Genomic DNA, 16671 nt, shown 5'->3' with positions numbered 1-16671 from the left:
TGAGTTTTATAATTTATGACACAGGTAGCTGAGACTTGGAACTACATGTAGTTCAAATGTTGTAATTTATTAATTGGTTTATATATTTTCTCCGTACAGAACACCGATTCTTTAAAAAGTTTAAATTAATTTACTGGAAATTTTGTATAAAAATTCAGTGTTTTCGCCAATAATTTAACAATTTGGTCTCTAACCCCCACTTTTCAAAGTTCCATTTTAAATTTTAAGACAAGACCTTGAAAATTATGTGAAATTTTAGAAACTGACATTACTCTTAATATCTCTTTTTAAACTCTCAAATTTGATATAATTAATCTTTTCGTATATCAAGTGCAAATGGTCATTATTTATTTCCATTACTAGTATTAATTTTTTTTATCTGTAGTGTTAGAAGACATGATTATGTATCTATTTTATCTAATGATTGATTTGTGTGACTTATATTGTGTTGACACCAACAGACAAATCAAGTTTAACTGAATAAATTTTAAGTGCAAAAAGGTCAAATTTAGAACACCTGTAGCTCAATAACAAGCGTTGCTACCCCAGTTTTTCTTTTTAATTTCCTAATTCTCCTTCAATATAGAAATAAATAAGGTAAAGACTCTTCGCAAAGCACCCGGCATCATAAGTGAAAGACATGTGTCTGAAAGAGGTCATGGTGGGTGTTGACACGATAACGAACACTCATGACTGTAAGTGTAATGCATCAGTCAAATTCCGTGTCTCTTCATCTCTCTACATTTCAAATGGAAACGGTCGTAAAACATTCGCTTTCTGGGATTTCATGCGTTCGAGCCTCGCTCGTGCCATGGCCACGTCAAACCTAAAACGTTAACATACATGTAGGTAGTGATTGCTCCTTCACCAAACGCTCGGCACTAAATTAACTCCATGGCAAACGCTCGGTATTTAGAAATGAGAATCGCGGGTCTTTCGGATATGTCATTAAAAGCGGAGGTCCCGTATCGCGTAGGCACGTTAATAAAGAACCCTCACTGCTGCGGCCCTGAGCGCTAAGCATGGGTCTAAATCCGTGGTACATCACCTACAGCTGGTGACGTTTCAGTGTGATTGAAAAATTGTCGACGGGACGTAAAACATACAAACAACCAATCAGAAAGGACGTAAAACAACAAACAACCAATCAGAAAGGACGTAAAACAACAAACAACCAATCAGAAAGACCGTAAAACAACAACCAATCAAAAAGGACGTAAAACAACAAACAACCAATCAGAAAGGACGTAAAACAACAAACAACCAATCAGAAAGGACGTAAAACAACAAACAACCAATCAGAAAGAACGTAAAACAACAAACAATAGATATACATGTACAATGTATATTGTGATGATGTGTATGATGAAAGATGAAGATAACGAACAGTGATCAATCTCATAACTCCTATAAGCAATACAAAATAGATAGTTGGGCAAACACGGACCCCTGGACACACCAGAGGTGGAATCAGGTGCCTAGGAGGAGTAAGCATCCCCTGTCGACCGGTCACACCCGCCGTGAGCCCTATATCCTGATAAGGTAAATGGAGCTATTCGTAGTCAAAATCAGTATGCCAAGAACGGCCTAACAATAATGTATTGAATAGATAACCATATTGAAAGCTCCAGCCATGGATTGAATTGCCGGTGGGAGAATTGAATATTATTAATGAATGACTCGAAGTGGTTGCCAAAAAATGCGCAAAATGTGCATGCAGTTTACATTGCATTGACATAAGTATTAAAATCTGACTCGTTTGGAATAATAAAGCTCATTACGATCGATAATAAACACAGTAGTTAAATAGAATGTCATTTTACAAACGATGTGTTACAAACGCTTTTTGTAACGCCAATCAATTTCAGTATTTAATTTTCATTCATCGTGCTTTAATGTTTGTATTTGTGACGAAATATAAGTGACCCTTACTGGCGAAAATTTCTGGTTACAAGTCCTTGAAGTTGTGTTTCGATATTTTGAAATATCGATTCTGTAAAATCAATATCGAAAGACTTAATGGAATGTGAGAAGAACTTGGCTGTGTATAATATTCTTCTTTAGGACCGTTAAAGACGAGAAAGGTTTTGTAAGATATTTGAGGAGGGTAGTAGACAATGGCTTACATTTAATATCAACATTGGTGCCTTTTAAGAATTTGTGATCATGGGATGCTGTGGGTACGTTTCTAGAAGAAATTAGTAGTTTTTGTCTTCAGTTTTCTTCTGTGGTTTTTGTTTACTTTTGTTTTATTAGTATGTGACTAAACATTACTTGGATCTGTTACGTCAACTGAAGCATGTGTTATGTTCAAATTGGACTGGTTCAGAGCCGACCGATCACATAAGTATAAGTGAGTATGGTGTTTTATTTTACTTCTGGCAATTAATTGAATAGGTATCTTGAATAGAAATAATGAAAGATGGTGTGTTTATAATTCATTACCATAGCTATTGTTATTTTCATTGTAGTAATTATAGTGTGAAAGGAGTTTTTATCCATTATAGTTCAATTTCACCTTTCTTCAATGAAAAAAAATAAAATAAAAGAACCTTTTGAGTTTCTCTTAAAAACAATAAATGTGTATAAATAAAATGGAATAATTTTCACACATTCATGCAGTAGAATTACAAATGTACTTGTTCGTGGTGACATCTAATAACTTCTAAGTACATGTAGGAGTGGCGACAAAAGATGTATCCGAGTTCCCGCGCACCCCAACGCTAAAGAAATACGTTATTCAAGTACAATTAATTGCAAGGAGAATTCCATTTCCGTGGGTTTAATTTTTCGGCTCATAAGACAATTATTTTATCAAATGAACTATCTGCGACACACTACATGGACTGCGTGATCGTATAATTAGACATCGTTCATTAATTTAATTTATTTCAAAATCGTAATCCACATTGTATTGTAGATGCAGATAATCACTCAAGTAAACTAATATTGCAAACCAGCTTTTATAAGCAGCCAGTCACCGATTTGACCTATCGAACCATTCAGATTTAAAAACCCTATTGTGTCCAACAAAGCGACGTATGCTGCGTTCATTCTATCAAGTTATGGTTATTCAGTAGTCGGCATTTAATATCTCGTAGCAATATATCAAACAAACAATACTCAGTGGTCCCTGAAAGCCAAGAACGGTAACTCTAAATTTCAACATGGACGGTGAATATCTGATACGCACAGCGATTGTTATCAAACCCAATTTTACAATACTCGAAACGAGCTTAGACCGTTATATATCCATATCGTGCCGTGTGTGTACTTACAGTTTGTAATGACCGAATTAATAAAACCATTCAGTTTATAGGATAAATGGAGTGATTTCCCAAAGGTGAGTTTGTTCGTCCGATTGATTTTTTGAGAATCTGCTTCCTGTTGCTACGAGTCGTTACCGCAGGTATAGATCGGGAAACTGATGTTGTGAAATGTTACAATTGGTTAGTGTCGTTTTATAATTTTAAAGCGCTGGTGGATGCACTGACTATATAACGTGAAACCGAAATGTTGTATCTTCCTCCTTAAACTAATAAATGCATATTTCCTGAAGGAGATATTCTTAATATGCATGTACCATTTTTACGACCCAAACTTAATTTTATTCTGCTGTCACGCACTGGATTTATACATTTTGCAATAAAATGGATTAAACAGTTAAATGGCCCTTCTTTTCGGCCATGTATTAATTTCGACCAGTGGTCTATTTATTTCGAGTCTACCTAATCCTTTACTCTTGCCAGTACACAGATGTTATAATAAGCTCATACAAAACGTGTTGACAGCTAATTATATGGGGTTTGTATGAACAATGTTTATGAACTATTAAAATATTCATAAAATTAAATATCTGAATACCCACATTTGTAATTCTTTTTAATTGTCATGGGATGAATTGTTAAAGTTAACCTCATTAAATTTCAAAACAAGTACTATTTGGTGATAATTTTCACTTTTTCAAATTGTTAGAATATTTACACATGTAACACTGTAACAGTCTCTTTAAAATATGGTCACCATGGGTTCTTTTCATAAATTTGCACTTCCATGTTATTCAGAAATTTATTTTCATTGACAGAATGGGCTGTGGTTCTAGTTATGATGCCTCAGATGGCCCTAGGATCGTCGTCGTCTTTGGAGCCACTGGACTACTAGGTGGCGCTATCGCGCGGCGATTGCTTCAAGAGCCTTTCCTGTATAAAGTCCGGTGTGTGACGAGACGGTCGTCAAGTGATAAGGCTCGGCAGTTAGCAGAGCATGGTGAGAAATATGTAGAAGGAATCGCATGCTTCTAATCCAAATTGTTAAGAAGATCAAAGTTATATACCCAAGTGAATTTGTTGCAGTAGTAAAATTTGCACTGAAAGTATTGGCTTAGATTCGCGTGCTCCTCATATAATTACTGTAACTAGAATACATTGCCATCTTTAGATTACAATTTGTGGAAAGTTTATGAACTATTCAGTAAATACTGTCTTCGCTCCTTGTATGAAATAATTTCTTTTCCTCATATACCTACACTCAAATTTTATTGAGTGTCACGTCACTGATGACATCTTCCTGTGGATTTGTAGGAGCAGTTATCGTTAATGGTGATCTTGGGGAGACTAAGAGTCTGGAAAAAGCGCTAGAGGGCGCCGATATAATGTTCTTAACGACGCATTATTGGGAGGAGAGGAATAAGGAGAAGGAGGTGATAAAGGTATGTTCACTCTGAAAAAAACACACCATAAAGGTAACCCAACCTGAAAAGACATAAAGGTAAACACACCATGAAAAAGAAAGTTCGAGGTTATTCTACTCTCAAACAGATACAACAAGAGCCCCACAAGGTGAGGCATATCCCCTCGCAATGAGTGTATACAAGTTTTTCTATGAAGTCCCGTAGTGACCTATAACCCCAAAATCAATCTGGCTCTTCACCTCTTGAAAAGAAAGCGACATGACTCAATGTCTCAAAGCCTGTGGTCTGTAGCGTAAAGGTGAAGATAACGGTGATACAAAACTCCTACATGGAACACGAAAGTAAAAGTGGTACAAACACGGACCCCTAAACACACCAGAGGTGGGATCAGACAAACACGGACCCCTAAACATACCAGAGGTGGGATCAGACAAACACGGACCCCTAAACATACCAGAGGTGGGATCAGACAAACACGGACCCCTAAACATACCAGAGGTGGGATCAGGTGCCTAGAAGGAGTAAGCATCCCCTGTGGATCGGTCACACCCGCCGTGAGCCCTATATCTGGACAAGGTAAACGGAGTAATTCGTAGTCAAAATGAATTTGCAAAGAAGGGTCTCAAATGGTATGAAACATGTCGTACAGCCTTTTACCCAATGACAGGTTGTATTGGTAAATTATATCGTTATAACAACCATGACATTTTGAAATGCTGGCTATAAATAGACTGTTGAAACCCTTGTGATATCAATTTATTTGTCAGTAGCTTGCCTAAAAGCTTTTCAATAAAATTCCGTAGAGACCTTGACCTTAAGTCAATTTGGTTTTACCTCTTCATGACAAAGCTACATGTGAAGTATGAAATCAATGGAGCAGAACATGTGACCTGTCTAGTGTCTACAACCCAAGCGTTGCACACTCAAGTACTCACCCAAACACGAACAGTCAATTACTATACACCCACTCACGTACTCACCCAAACACGAACGGCCCATTACTATAACCCCACTCACGTACTCAGCCAAACACGAACGGGTCCATTACTATACACCACCTCACGTACTCGCCCAAACACGTACGAGTTCATTAATATACCCTACTCACATACTCACCCAAACACGAACGGCCCATTACTATACACCACCTCACGTACTCACCCAAACACGTACGAGTTCATTACAATACCCTACTCACCCAAACACGAACGGTCCATTACTACACCCCCACTCACATACTCAGCCGAATACGAACGGCCCATTACTATACCCTACTCACATACTCACCCAAACACGAACGGCCCATTACTACACCCCCACTCACATACTCACCCAACACGAACGGCCCATTACTATACACCCCCTCACGTACTCGGCCAAACACGAACGGGTCCGTTACTATACACCCCCACTCACCCAAACACGAGCGGTCCATTACTACACTCACACAAACACGAACGGCCCGTTACTATACCCCCCACTCACAATGAATTGTGAAGGGATAGTAAAAGGTAATTTGTTTACCTGCTGAAAGGGAATACTTTCCGCTTGAGACAGATGTACATGTGATAACAACTATATTGTTCCTTTTTGAGATAGAGGTGACAACAAGGTACTAAGAATGCTAGCTTTACCCTGCCATAGATGTGATATGAATACTCTGTTTAATTGAAGACAGATGTGATAAAAGGTACTACATTATATGTTAAACTTGAGATAAATCGTATGAAAATTCATTGACGATATGTATGTTTTGTCGGAGCATGTAAAATGTTGAAAAAAGTGACATGATAAAGGTACGTTATTCTTTAGACAGACCATTTTAAGATGCTAGGCCTGGAACGTCTCCGAAGTAGACGTGAAAAAAAGAACATGCATGTTTGGTGAAAAAATTACGCGACAACAATGCGACATATTGTTAAAAGCTTTGTGAAGGTGTGCGAAATTTGAAACTGAAGACCACACGGATATGGAAAATGTACATAAAGATTATATGCATACATGTGTTATAAATGAGAGTGACATGAGAAGTCAAACTTTTAAATTACATTTGTGACTACAGTAGGAGAGGCCACACCATATGAGTGAGTGATTGATTATTGTTAACGTCCCTCTCAAGAATTTTTCACGAATATGGAGACGTCATCACCATTGTCGGTGAAGGGCTGCTAACTTTAAGCCTATGCTCGGCGCTTACGGCCTTTGAGCAGGGAGGGATCTTTATCGTGCCACACCTGCTGTGACACGGGACCTCAGTTTTTGCGGTCTCATCCAAAAGATCGCCCCATTTAGTCGCCTCTTATGACAAGCAAGGGATACTGAGGACCTTTTCTAACCCGGATTCCCATGTGACTCCATATGAGTAAAAGGTTCTCGACAGGGACGTTAATCATTATACAATCAATCCAAACAATATCATCATGCGGCGTTGATATTCCCTAAGAAATCAAAATGACAGCTTATTTGAATCATACATGTAAATACGTTGAGGTTGTATTACGAGAATCATACGTGTAAATGTATAAGGTAAGATAAGGGTCCAATGTGGCCTTCATTTTCAAAATAGATTTAAAACAAACTGTGAAACCTAGTAAAGGTTTATTTCGAGAAGATGCCTTGGTAAAAATATATCATCATGACTGTAAGTGACTAAAGACACAGATTTGATGAGCATATATGGATAATTTGGCATACATTTTGCTTTGGGAAATATGGAACACGCATTTTCTCTATGTAACATTTTTTATACCAAAGTTGCAGTTGATACAGGAGGACAAATATACAAGTTTGATAGGTAGTCAAGCGTGTGCTATATATTTTCCGAAGCAATATAAGCCTATGCTTTAAATTTGTCGGGTTTTTCGGCCATCGTGAAAACATTTTGAGTTCCTGTGAATTTGGAATACGTTAACTGTTACTTATTTAAGATAAATAATGATATTGAGTTTTCACCAAAGTGATTCTCAAATGGGGGTTATAGAATGTCCTTATCCCATCTTCTTTGTTTGAGATATCATACAAAATAAAAACACTGTCCATGGTTCATATATATCTAAAATACCTTATATAACATGAATTGTTTTGACCCAGGCATGCCCTGATATATAAACACTATGTTTTCAGGGACTCAATGCTATTGATGCAGCTATACAATGTGGAGTGAAGCATATCATATTTAATGGGTCAGAAAACGTTAAAAAAATCATAGGAAAAGAATGCAATCATCTGGACTCCAAGTCGGCCATAGAAGAATATATCCGAGAAGTGGGTGAGTGTGCCTCTCCATTTACGACCATTAGCAGGAGATATCATTCTCTCATTCGCCATGTTACGTGTTTTGCAAATTCATGTATTTTTTTTTTTAAATACGTGAATTCCTTAAACTCTCATTAAATTCAAGATTTTTGATTATTCAATCCATTAATACATAGAATCTGATGGAGGAAATAATGTATATGTTAGCAGACAGTCTACAACAGTTTAATCCTCAGACTGCTTCGTAAACGTAAAACTACGTCGTTGATACTTACATGTAATATGCTTTACATCATTTCACACTCAAATGAAAAATAGACACGCTTGAAAGAACACAGGAAGTCATGATGAAACGTTTAAAATTTACACATAAACTTTAAAATGAATTGTTGTCATCTATCATATCTTGTTGCTTAATGCTTTACAAAGACAATCCCTCCGTAGACGTGACTGGCGTTAATTCTGTGATGCCGGGTAAGTGTTCGTGTTTGGTTAGAACAATAGGTTACTTGTTCATGGATGACGGTAACTAAGGTTAAAACAATATGGTGTAGCTTCGAGCGTTTTTTCAATAAGAGCGCGTTCGGCTTTTTTTTCTTTTCTTTTTATTTACAAATTGGATTGGGGTGTTCGGAGTTGTTTTTTTTAAAACTTGGAATCATCCTCTATTGAGCTATTCCAGAATTTTCAAATATAAAATGGCATTGATCAGTGAGTTGAGAAAGCGCTTTGGAGCCATCAGATATCTATGTTGCATGTCGTTTATTGACCTTAAGAGACTGTCGTCCACATTAATCAAAGCAGGAATGAAATGGTATAATTTTGTTTTGTTGGTTTCGCTTGTCTTGTGTTCCAAGCAATTATGTTAACACGATAACTTTTAAATTATGACCGCAAAATTTAACTTCATCGCCAGCGCTAGTCAAGTTTACACACATAGATATGTATAGACTAGTATTTTATATAACTATGACTGCAAAATTTAACTCCTCGCCAGCTAGCTAGGCTCACACACGGATACACATGTATGTATTCATTTTACTGTTCGTCATCTTCACATATATATATATATATATATATATATATATATATATATATATATCATAACTCCTACAAGCAATACAAAATAGATAGTTGGGCAAACACGGACCCCTGGGCACACCAGGGGTGGGATCAGGTGCCTAGGAGGAGTAAGCATATATATATATATATATGTATATATATATATATCATCAATAGTTCAGAAAAGGTCAAATTTATATTACTAATTAACGCGTCAGAAGTCCCTTCGGTGCGTGAAAGAGTTTTTCTTTCCACCTTTTTGATCAAATAGGTAGAAAAAACACTCGGTTATGGGGTCCAAAGTCTTAGGGGACATCAATGTTTAAGGTCACACGATATTGATTCTGTACGTTATAAAACAGCTTTAAATGCAACTAAAACAAACTGAAACAAAAGACTTAATGGGTTATTAACGGTAGAGTTGCACGTACTTGGTTGATATAATATGAACATATATTTATGTACGTGCTAAGATCATTAACTTATAAATAGATATTTTGACGTATTAAACATATATATTAAGATCATTAACTTTTGAATAATTATTTCGACATATCAAACATTGTCTTACATTAGAAAATTATTTAATTTGAGTTGAGTATTGATTTAACTTGAATGATATTTTTTCTGAAATGGCAATATTTTTCTGTAACAGAGGTTTCAACGAATGAAATAGGTAATTAGGGGGCAGCTGTCTATTCTCTCTTATGGTTTTACATGGATCTACATTAACAATATCAGTGACTTCTATTTAGCTTAAATTTATCCAGATAATATCAGTATTATTCTGTATATACACAAGACCTGTTTGTTCTGCTTAGCTAACATTTCTGCCATTAATGGTATTGCTTTTAGTAATCAACTTCGCTGTTTTTCTGTTTTCAATAACAGTAGTTCTTATAGCTTGTTTACTGCGGGGAAATGACCACAACCTTTTTAGCTCACCTGAGCCGAAGGCTCAAATGAGCTTTTCTGATCAAAATTTGTCTGTCGACGTCGTCATAAACTTTCCACAATTTCATCGTCTTCTCCAGCACAACTGGGACAAATTCATCCAAACTTGGCACAAAGCAGCCTTGGGTGAAGGAGATTCAAGTTTGCTCAGATATAGGACCATGCCCCTTCAAAAGCGAGATAATCACAAAAAATGCAAAAATATGGTGGGGGTCATTTAAAAATCTTCTCAAGAACCACTGGGCCAGAAAAGCTCAAATTTACATGAAAGCTTCCAAAGTTATAAATACGAATTTATAAAAATTCAAAAAATCTTCTCAAGAACCCCTTGGGCAGAGGAGTAGAGAACTCTAAAACTTCATAGTTATTTCGGATTTCAAACATTTCGGTTGAGCATCACTGAAGAGACATTATTTGTCGAAATGCGCATCTGGTGCATCAAAATTGGTACCGTATAAGTTTTACATCTGAAAGCTTTCTGATATAGAGTAGATTCAAATTTGTTCAGATCATGGCCCTCGAGAGTAGGGTGGGGCCACATAAAGGGGTCAAAGTTTTACATGCTGATATAAAGAAAAATCTTCTCGAAAACAAATGGATCAATTTCAATCGAACTTAATGCAAATCGTCCTCAGGTAAAGGGGATTCGAGTTTGTTCAAATGAAGGGCCATGCCAACTTCAAAGGGGTGATAATCACAAAAATAGGATCGGGTCATTTAAAACTCTTGTCAATAACCACTAGGCCAGAAAAGCTGAAGTTTACATGAAAGCTTCATGAGAAAGTGGAGATACAAATTTGTAAATAATATGACCCCTGCAGTTAGGGTGGGGCCTCAATAGGGGATCAAAGTTTTACATACGAATGTCACGTGTAGGGAACCAAACTTGGCACAAAACATCCTTAGGTTAGATGAAATTTGTTGATATGAAAGGTCATGCCCGTCTACAAAGATTTGACGTCGATGATTCATTTTTGCGACAATAAGTACTCGCGTAAAATAAGAAATTTATAGTAGTTTTTTGTTTATTGCTTGGAACTGCTGCTCAGGTGAGCGATGTGGCCAATGGGCCTCTTGTTTTAAATGGATGCAAATTGGAACCAAAACAAAAACCATAACAAAACCTGCAAACAATTTAGGATAGGGTTGAAAAGGAATAAGTAAACACACTTAAAACAATTTTATAGGCTTGAATAGAAAATGAAATTATGCTGGGCATTGTCGTTTCTCTTGTGACGAAGCAATTTCGTGGAGATAATGCACATGGCGAAGTGCAGTCTTTGTTTAGCTGTTTGGCTTTCCTTCATTTTTATACTCCCCGCAACAAGTTGTGGGGGGGGGGGGGTATACTGGAATCAGGTTGTCCGTCTGTCCGTCCGTCCGTCCGTCCGTAGACGCAATGGTTTCCGGACTCTAAAGCATTATCCTTTCCACCTACTGTCACCATATCATATATATGGACTACCCATGGGATGAAGATGTTCCCTATCGATTTTGGGGTCAAAAGGTCAAGCGCACTGGACATCGAAGTAGCAATATGGTTTCCGGGCTCTAAAGCGTTATCCTTTCCACCTACAGTCACCATATCATACATATGGACTACCCATGGGATGAAGATGTTCCCTATCGATTTTGGGGTCAAAAGGTCAAAGGTCAAGCACACTGGACATGGAAGTAGCAATATGGTTTCTGGGCTCTAAAGCGTTATCCTTTCCACCTACAGTCACCATATCATACATATGGACTACCCATGGGATGAAGATGTTCCCTATCGATTTTGGGGTCAAAAGTTCAAAGGTCAAGTGCACTGGACATTGAAGTAGTAATATGGTTTCCGGGCTCTAAAGCGTTATCCTTTCCACCTACAGTCACCATATCATACATATGGACTACCCATGGGATGAAGATGTTCCCTATCGGTTTTGGGGTCAAAAGGTCAAAGGTCACGCGCACTGGACATCGAAGTAGCAATATGGTTCGGTTTGTCATGCCATTTGTTTTTTACACTCAGAAAAGAGGTAGTTTATACCTATTACCAACACCCTTTGGGAGATTGGAGTAAGCGGGGGGTATTCTTAGTGAGCATTGCTCACAGTACCTCTTGTTGCAGGAGTCTTTGTGGGCACTGTGTTTTTGAAAAATTACGGTGAATATTTTTGCAGAAGCACATTACTTAGCAACTATAGAGCTACTTTTGAGTTATGTGTGGTGTGCATGTAGATATAGTTTCTTATTTTTATTCATATGTGTGTTTCAGAGGGTAACAAATTTCAATCTTGTTTTTATTTTTTTAATACAAGAAACGTACAGCCCAGAATAAATTATAACTCAATACACAAAAACGTTGGTTGTAATTATACAAACAGCTGTCCAATGCCATAATGATGTGATGATAAATCTTCAAAAGACATTTACAAAATCGGATGCTACCATGGACAATAGCTAATAGTAATACATTCACAAATTGACAGGCATTTACATATCTTTGAATATCTTTATGTTGGTGCTAAATTCTAAACGTATTTCGATCTTTATGAAATATGTGTTTACTTCGCAACAGAGGGGCTAGTGGGTAAGTGAGATTTGTATGTACTAAACGTCACCTGGTGATAAACCGCACCCCTTGATACCCAAATGCTTCAGATATGTTTTCATCTGGGGTGAATTTCATGTGGCCTTTTAAAAATAATAATAAAAGACAATACTGTTGTGAATGAAAGATTCAGGGTTAAAGAAATGTTTCACTTACATAAAACGTTGTAATTCATTTTGCACCAATATATGATATAAATGTAGTTGCATGCTCTTAACAGTGCAGTTAGTCGGTAAGTTTTCTGCAGAAAAAAACACACACTTTTTAATGTTTCCGCAGATATTAATGTGTATTGTCGAAAATCCTTGAAACTTACTTTTCCTTCGCCCTATATTAATGAATGCAACTCCCACCACTAGCTTTACAAATACAGCACGGGATCCCACTCTCCTAATAAATACCAACAATGTACAAGTATGTATATGTCTGGTTAACTGAATCGCAATGAACACACCCTTTGTGGTAGCACATCCCTACGCAATGTTCGAGACAGACTCCAAACAAGGTTAAACAAATACTGTACTGTATGGTTGTAAACGGGTAAAATGATCAGTTAGTAAAAGATTTTGAAGACAGCCCAATACATCTCGTCACTTTCAGTGTGTAACATTTAATCCATGTCCGTCCGTCAGTTTCAATTTGTCGTTTGTACCTTTATCTTGGGTTTTATATTTTTTGTGATAATACCCACAGCAGGTTCAACTGATATCCTATTGAAACAAAAACCCTAAAAGGGATGAGGCAGATTTCTTGGAATTTCTTAGTATTTGTTTATTTGGCTGCATGAGGAATGAATTTAGGTACTGGGATAGTTTTCTGTATTTATAATGGCGACTATGTCCCCGTGTGGATCCGGGTTAGAATAGGCCCTCAGTACCCCTTGCTTGTCGTAAGAGGCGACTAAATGGGACGGTCCGTCGGATGAGACCGCAAAAACCGAGGTCCCTTGTCAAAACAGGTGTGGCATGATAAAGATCCCTCCCTGCTCAAAGGCCGTCAGCGCCTAGCATCGGTCAAAATTTTACAGCCCTTCACCGGAAATGGTGACGTCTCCATATGAGTGAAATATTCTCGAGAGGGACGTTAAACAATATTCAATCAATCAATCCCTTTGTCTAAAGTCCATTCTTTCAAGAGTTGTCTAACCTTCCTGGAGCAATGTCCGACATTTTGAAGAGATTGCATACCTTAAAAAAATCTATTACACAGATGATCACAGTGTTTGTCTTTATCACAACAAAATTCATCCGCAGTAAATCACCCATACTCTATGTGTGTGAAGTGTTTCATCATTTGTTTTACTTAAGTTAAAGTTAAACGTATTTTCAAATGAAAAAGAGATAATGTAACGATTTACTGAAGTTTTTCCTATTAATATCTTTTATCTTTGAAGGTTTTGGTCAAAAGTATTTAAATTTGAATAAATAATTAAATGAATTTTGTGCTGTGTTTCAGGGTCTTCAACAGGTAAACCTACGCCGCACTAAGTTTGTAGGACTACACGATTTTCGTTAATCTCACCACTGTACATGTATATACCATCATGTTTTCCCCGCATGAAATTGTCTTCCCCGAATGAGATAGTCTTTTTCCTTGTGTACAATTCAGGGTAGCTAGGATATCGATCTTTATATGGTATAATCGAAAGTAATTCTATATTGTAACATATGGATAAGTAGTTTTTCCCTCTTGCTTGAATTCACACAGGTATACAACAATGTTTTACAATATTTAAGTTTTGAATATTCTCTAAAATTATTTTATATTCAAACTTTCTTTCTTCGTTTCTGTAGAATGGTGTGGTGAATAACGGTAAAATGGCCGTATTCTAGTTCCCTGTGTATAAGCTCATCTATGGATGTGTAACAATTTTGACATATTGAAATTTATTAACAAAACTAATATCTTCTTTGTTTAAAAAGATTTAATCAACAATTGAGAATTTATTTTACTAACATGAGTTTTAACTGCAGAGATTTTATTATATCTATTTATACACATTGTACCAGGAATCGCTGATATACTATGTTTGTAAATGATAACATAATTTATTCAGTTTGTTAAGTGTGAAACAAGTTATTCATTTCATTCAGTACTAATTAAGCTGGTAATTCATATTTTTTAAATTTCAAATTTACAGGTATAAATTTCACTATTTTACGTCTCCCATTTTGGTTTGAGAATTTTTATACAGTCTTCAAGCCACATAAACTTAAACATGCCGTTTATACTGTAGGTAAGTGAACAAAATTAACACTTTAAAATTAACAACATTTGCTGCAAACCAAATTGGTCTTTTTTTTCAAAAATGATAATTAGATACAAAATGTACATCTTTTTTTTCAAAAAGTAAATTGACGATTTACCGTATGGATCGGTTTTTAATTTGTTTGTATCAAGCATGCTGAAATGGAGTTCTCTATAAAGTGAAATGTACACACACAAAATAATCTTTGCTTTTATTTCTGACCTTTAAACTATGCAAACATCACAATCATGTCATTTTACAGTAAGCTTAATTATTATAAGATTTATTATAAAAATCTTAAAAGATTTTATAAGCTTATACCAATATATTCTGAATTATATTAGTTTCATGTTATTAATATAATTAATAATAACGGATGATTGATATATGAAATTAGCACAAAAAGATTGTTATTACAGCCTTGCCGTTAGAGGGCACTGAAATCGACGCAATGTCGGTAGAAGATGTTGGTGACGTCATCGTATCAATATTGAGCAAGCCAAAGCAGTATTACGGAAAGACTTTGAATATATCTGTGGAGAAACTCTCTATGGAAGACATTGTCGAGACATTTAACAGACATTTTGACAACAGAAAATTTACGGACCCAAAGGTAAGCAATTTATATATATATATATATATATATATATATATATATATATATATATATATATATATATATATAAATGTGAAAATTGCCTGTGTCCGGTAATCAATTAAATAAATTATGACAACATGTTGTAAAACGTAAGCGCTTTCATTTTTTAAAAAAAATCTTCAGACGTTATACATTATGAAAACAAATTATGTGAGCGCTTACGTTTTACAAGGTGTTGTCATATTTTATTTAATTGTTTACCTATATATATATATATATATATATATATATATATATATATATATATATATATATACATGTATATACGCGTGTAAGAATGCCTTTCAAGTGTTATGAAAAAATTATGATATTATTTCCAACTTCAAGTGTATATAAATTCAGATGAAATGATTTTAGATATGATTATCATTACACAACTGAACTTTTTTCCAGATTAGGGTAAAAGATATGGAGAAATTTCAGTTTCCAGGCGCTAAGGATTTAGCTGCTATGTTTGAATTTTATCAAACCGAACAATCGTTGAGAGACATCAAACTAACGAAAAGATTAAACCCACATGCAATGACATTTGACAGATGGTTGTCCGACAACAAGGATAGAATTGAGGAGGCTTTACGTGAAAGCTAATGAAATTGATTTTAATACCAGTGTATTAATTATTTTTCAAAGACCATTTGGGTAAAGCTTATTTCACTTACTGACTCATTTTGTATTGACAAAATCCCGATGTCAATACCTTTATAATCTACACTAGTCATCGACTACATTTTAATCATTTACGGAATTATGAATGTATACATGTAACATTTGTCGCCAGATGTGAAAATTTATGCATTTACATTTTATACATAGCTGAGTAATTTCCGTCCCAAGATGCATGACTTTGTATGAAATTATACTAGTTCTTTGCCAAACTGTGATAAGCATTTATTTATTTGAAATTAAAACATATTTACGAATTCTGTTTCGTCTTTTGATCATCAATGCACATGCAGTGGATGCATATTGAGTCTGGTTTCAGATGAGTGTCTTAAAGTATTTGTCCTTGATGGTCGTTGGACAGAGTGAGAGGTTTCTTCAGAAGATATATCACGGTGACAATGTGATGGTTCTATGATGAAATGTTGCTGCTGTTAAACCTCAGGTACATGGCTTTGTTGTTTGTGGATAGTTCGATCAAATTTCTATAAATGTAAAATGGGGTTAACGTTGACGTGCAGATTATCTTGCGATTGTCAAGATCTACCTAG

General features: G+C 35.8%; 1 protein-coding gene across 5 annotated transcripts; it reads left to right on the top strand.

Annotated features, from left to right (window-relative positions):
- The first annotated feature begins 1886 nt into the window (after positions 1-1886).
- Positions 1887-16380, top strand: LOC125683197 (nmrA-like family domain-containing protein 1). 5 transcript variants are annotated; one of them, XM_048924058.2, is made up of 9 exons: positions 1887-2353; positions 4085-4266; positions 4581-4708; positions 7814-7958; positions 8375-8419; positions 9663-9683; positions 14695-14790; positions 15222-15415; positions 15854-16380. In XM_048924058.2, exons 1-9 carry the CDS (start codon positions 2307-2309, stop codon positions 16046-16048), a joined length of 1053 nt encoding a protein of 350 aa, XP_048780015.2. In that variant the 5' UTR covers positions 1887-2306; the 3' UTR covers positions 16049-16380. The 5 variants fall into 5 exon arrangements, with proteins under 5 accessions (XP_048780015.2, XP_048780018.2, XP_048780019.2 ...); XM_048924063.2 differs by lacking the exon at positions 1887-2353 and adding an exon at positions 3161-3343; XM_048924061.2 differs by lacking the exon at positions 9663-9683 and having other exon boundaries at positions 1900-2353.
- Positions 16381-16671: the final 291 nt, after the last annotated feature.

Source organism: Ostrea edulis, chromosome 6 (assembly GCF_947568905.1).
Source record: "Ostrea edulis chromosome 6, xbOstEdul1.1, whole genome shotgun sequence".
Taxonomy (NCBI): domain Eukaryota; kingdom Metazoa; phylum Mollusca; class Bivalvia; order Ostreida; family Ostreidae; genus Ostrea; species Ostrea edulis.
The sequence above is the reverse complement of the archived record's forward strand: the minus strand, read 5'-3'. Positions and strand labels throughout refer to the sequence as shown.

Excerpts from the sequence above, each read along its gene's own strand:
- LOC125683197 (XM_048924058.2), top strand. The coding sequence starts at position 2,307 with ATGTTCAAATTGGACTGGTTCAGAGCCGACCGATCACATAAGTATAA. Across the intron at positions 7,959-8,374 it reads AGAATATATCCGAGAAGTGG|ACAATCCCTCCGTAGACGTG; the intron begins GTGAGTGTGCCT and ends TGCTTTACAAAG. Across the intron at positions 14,791-15,221 it reads ACATGCCGTTTATACTGTAG|CCTTGCCGTTAGAGGGCACT; the intron begins GTAAGTGAACAA and ends TTGTTATTACAG.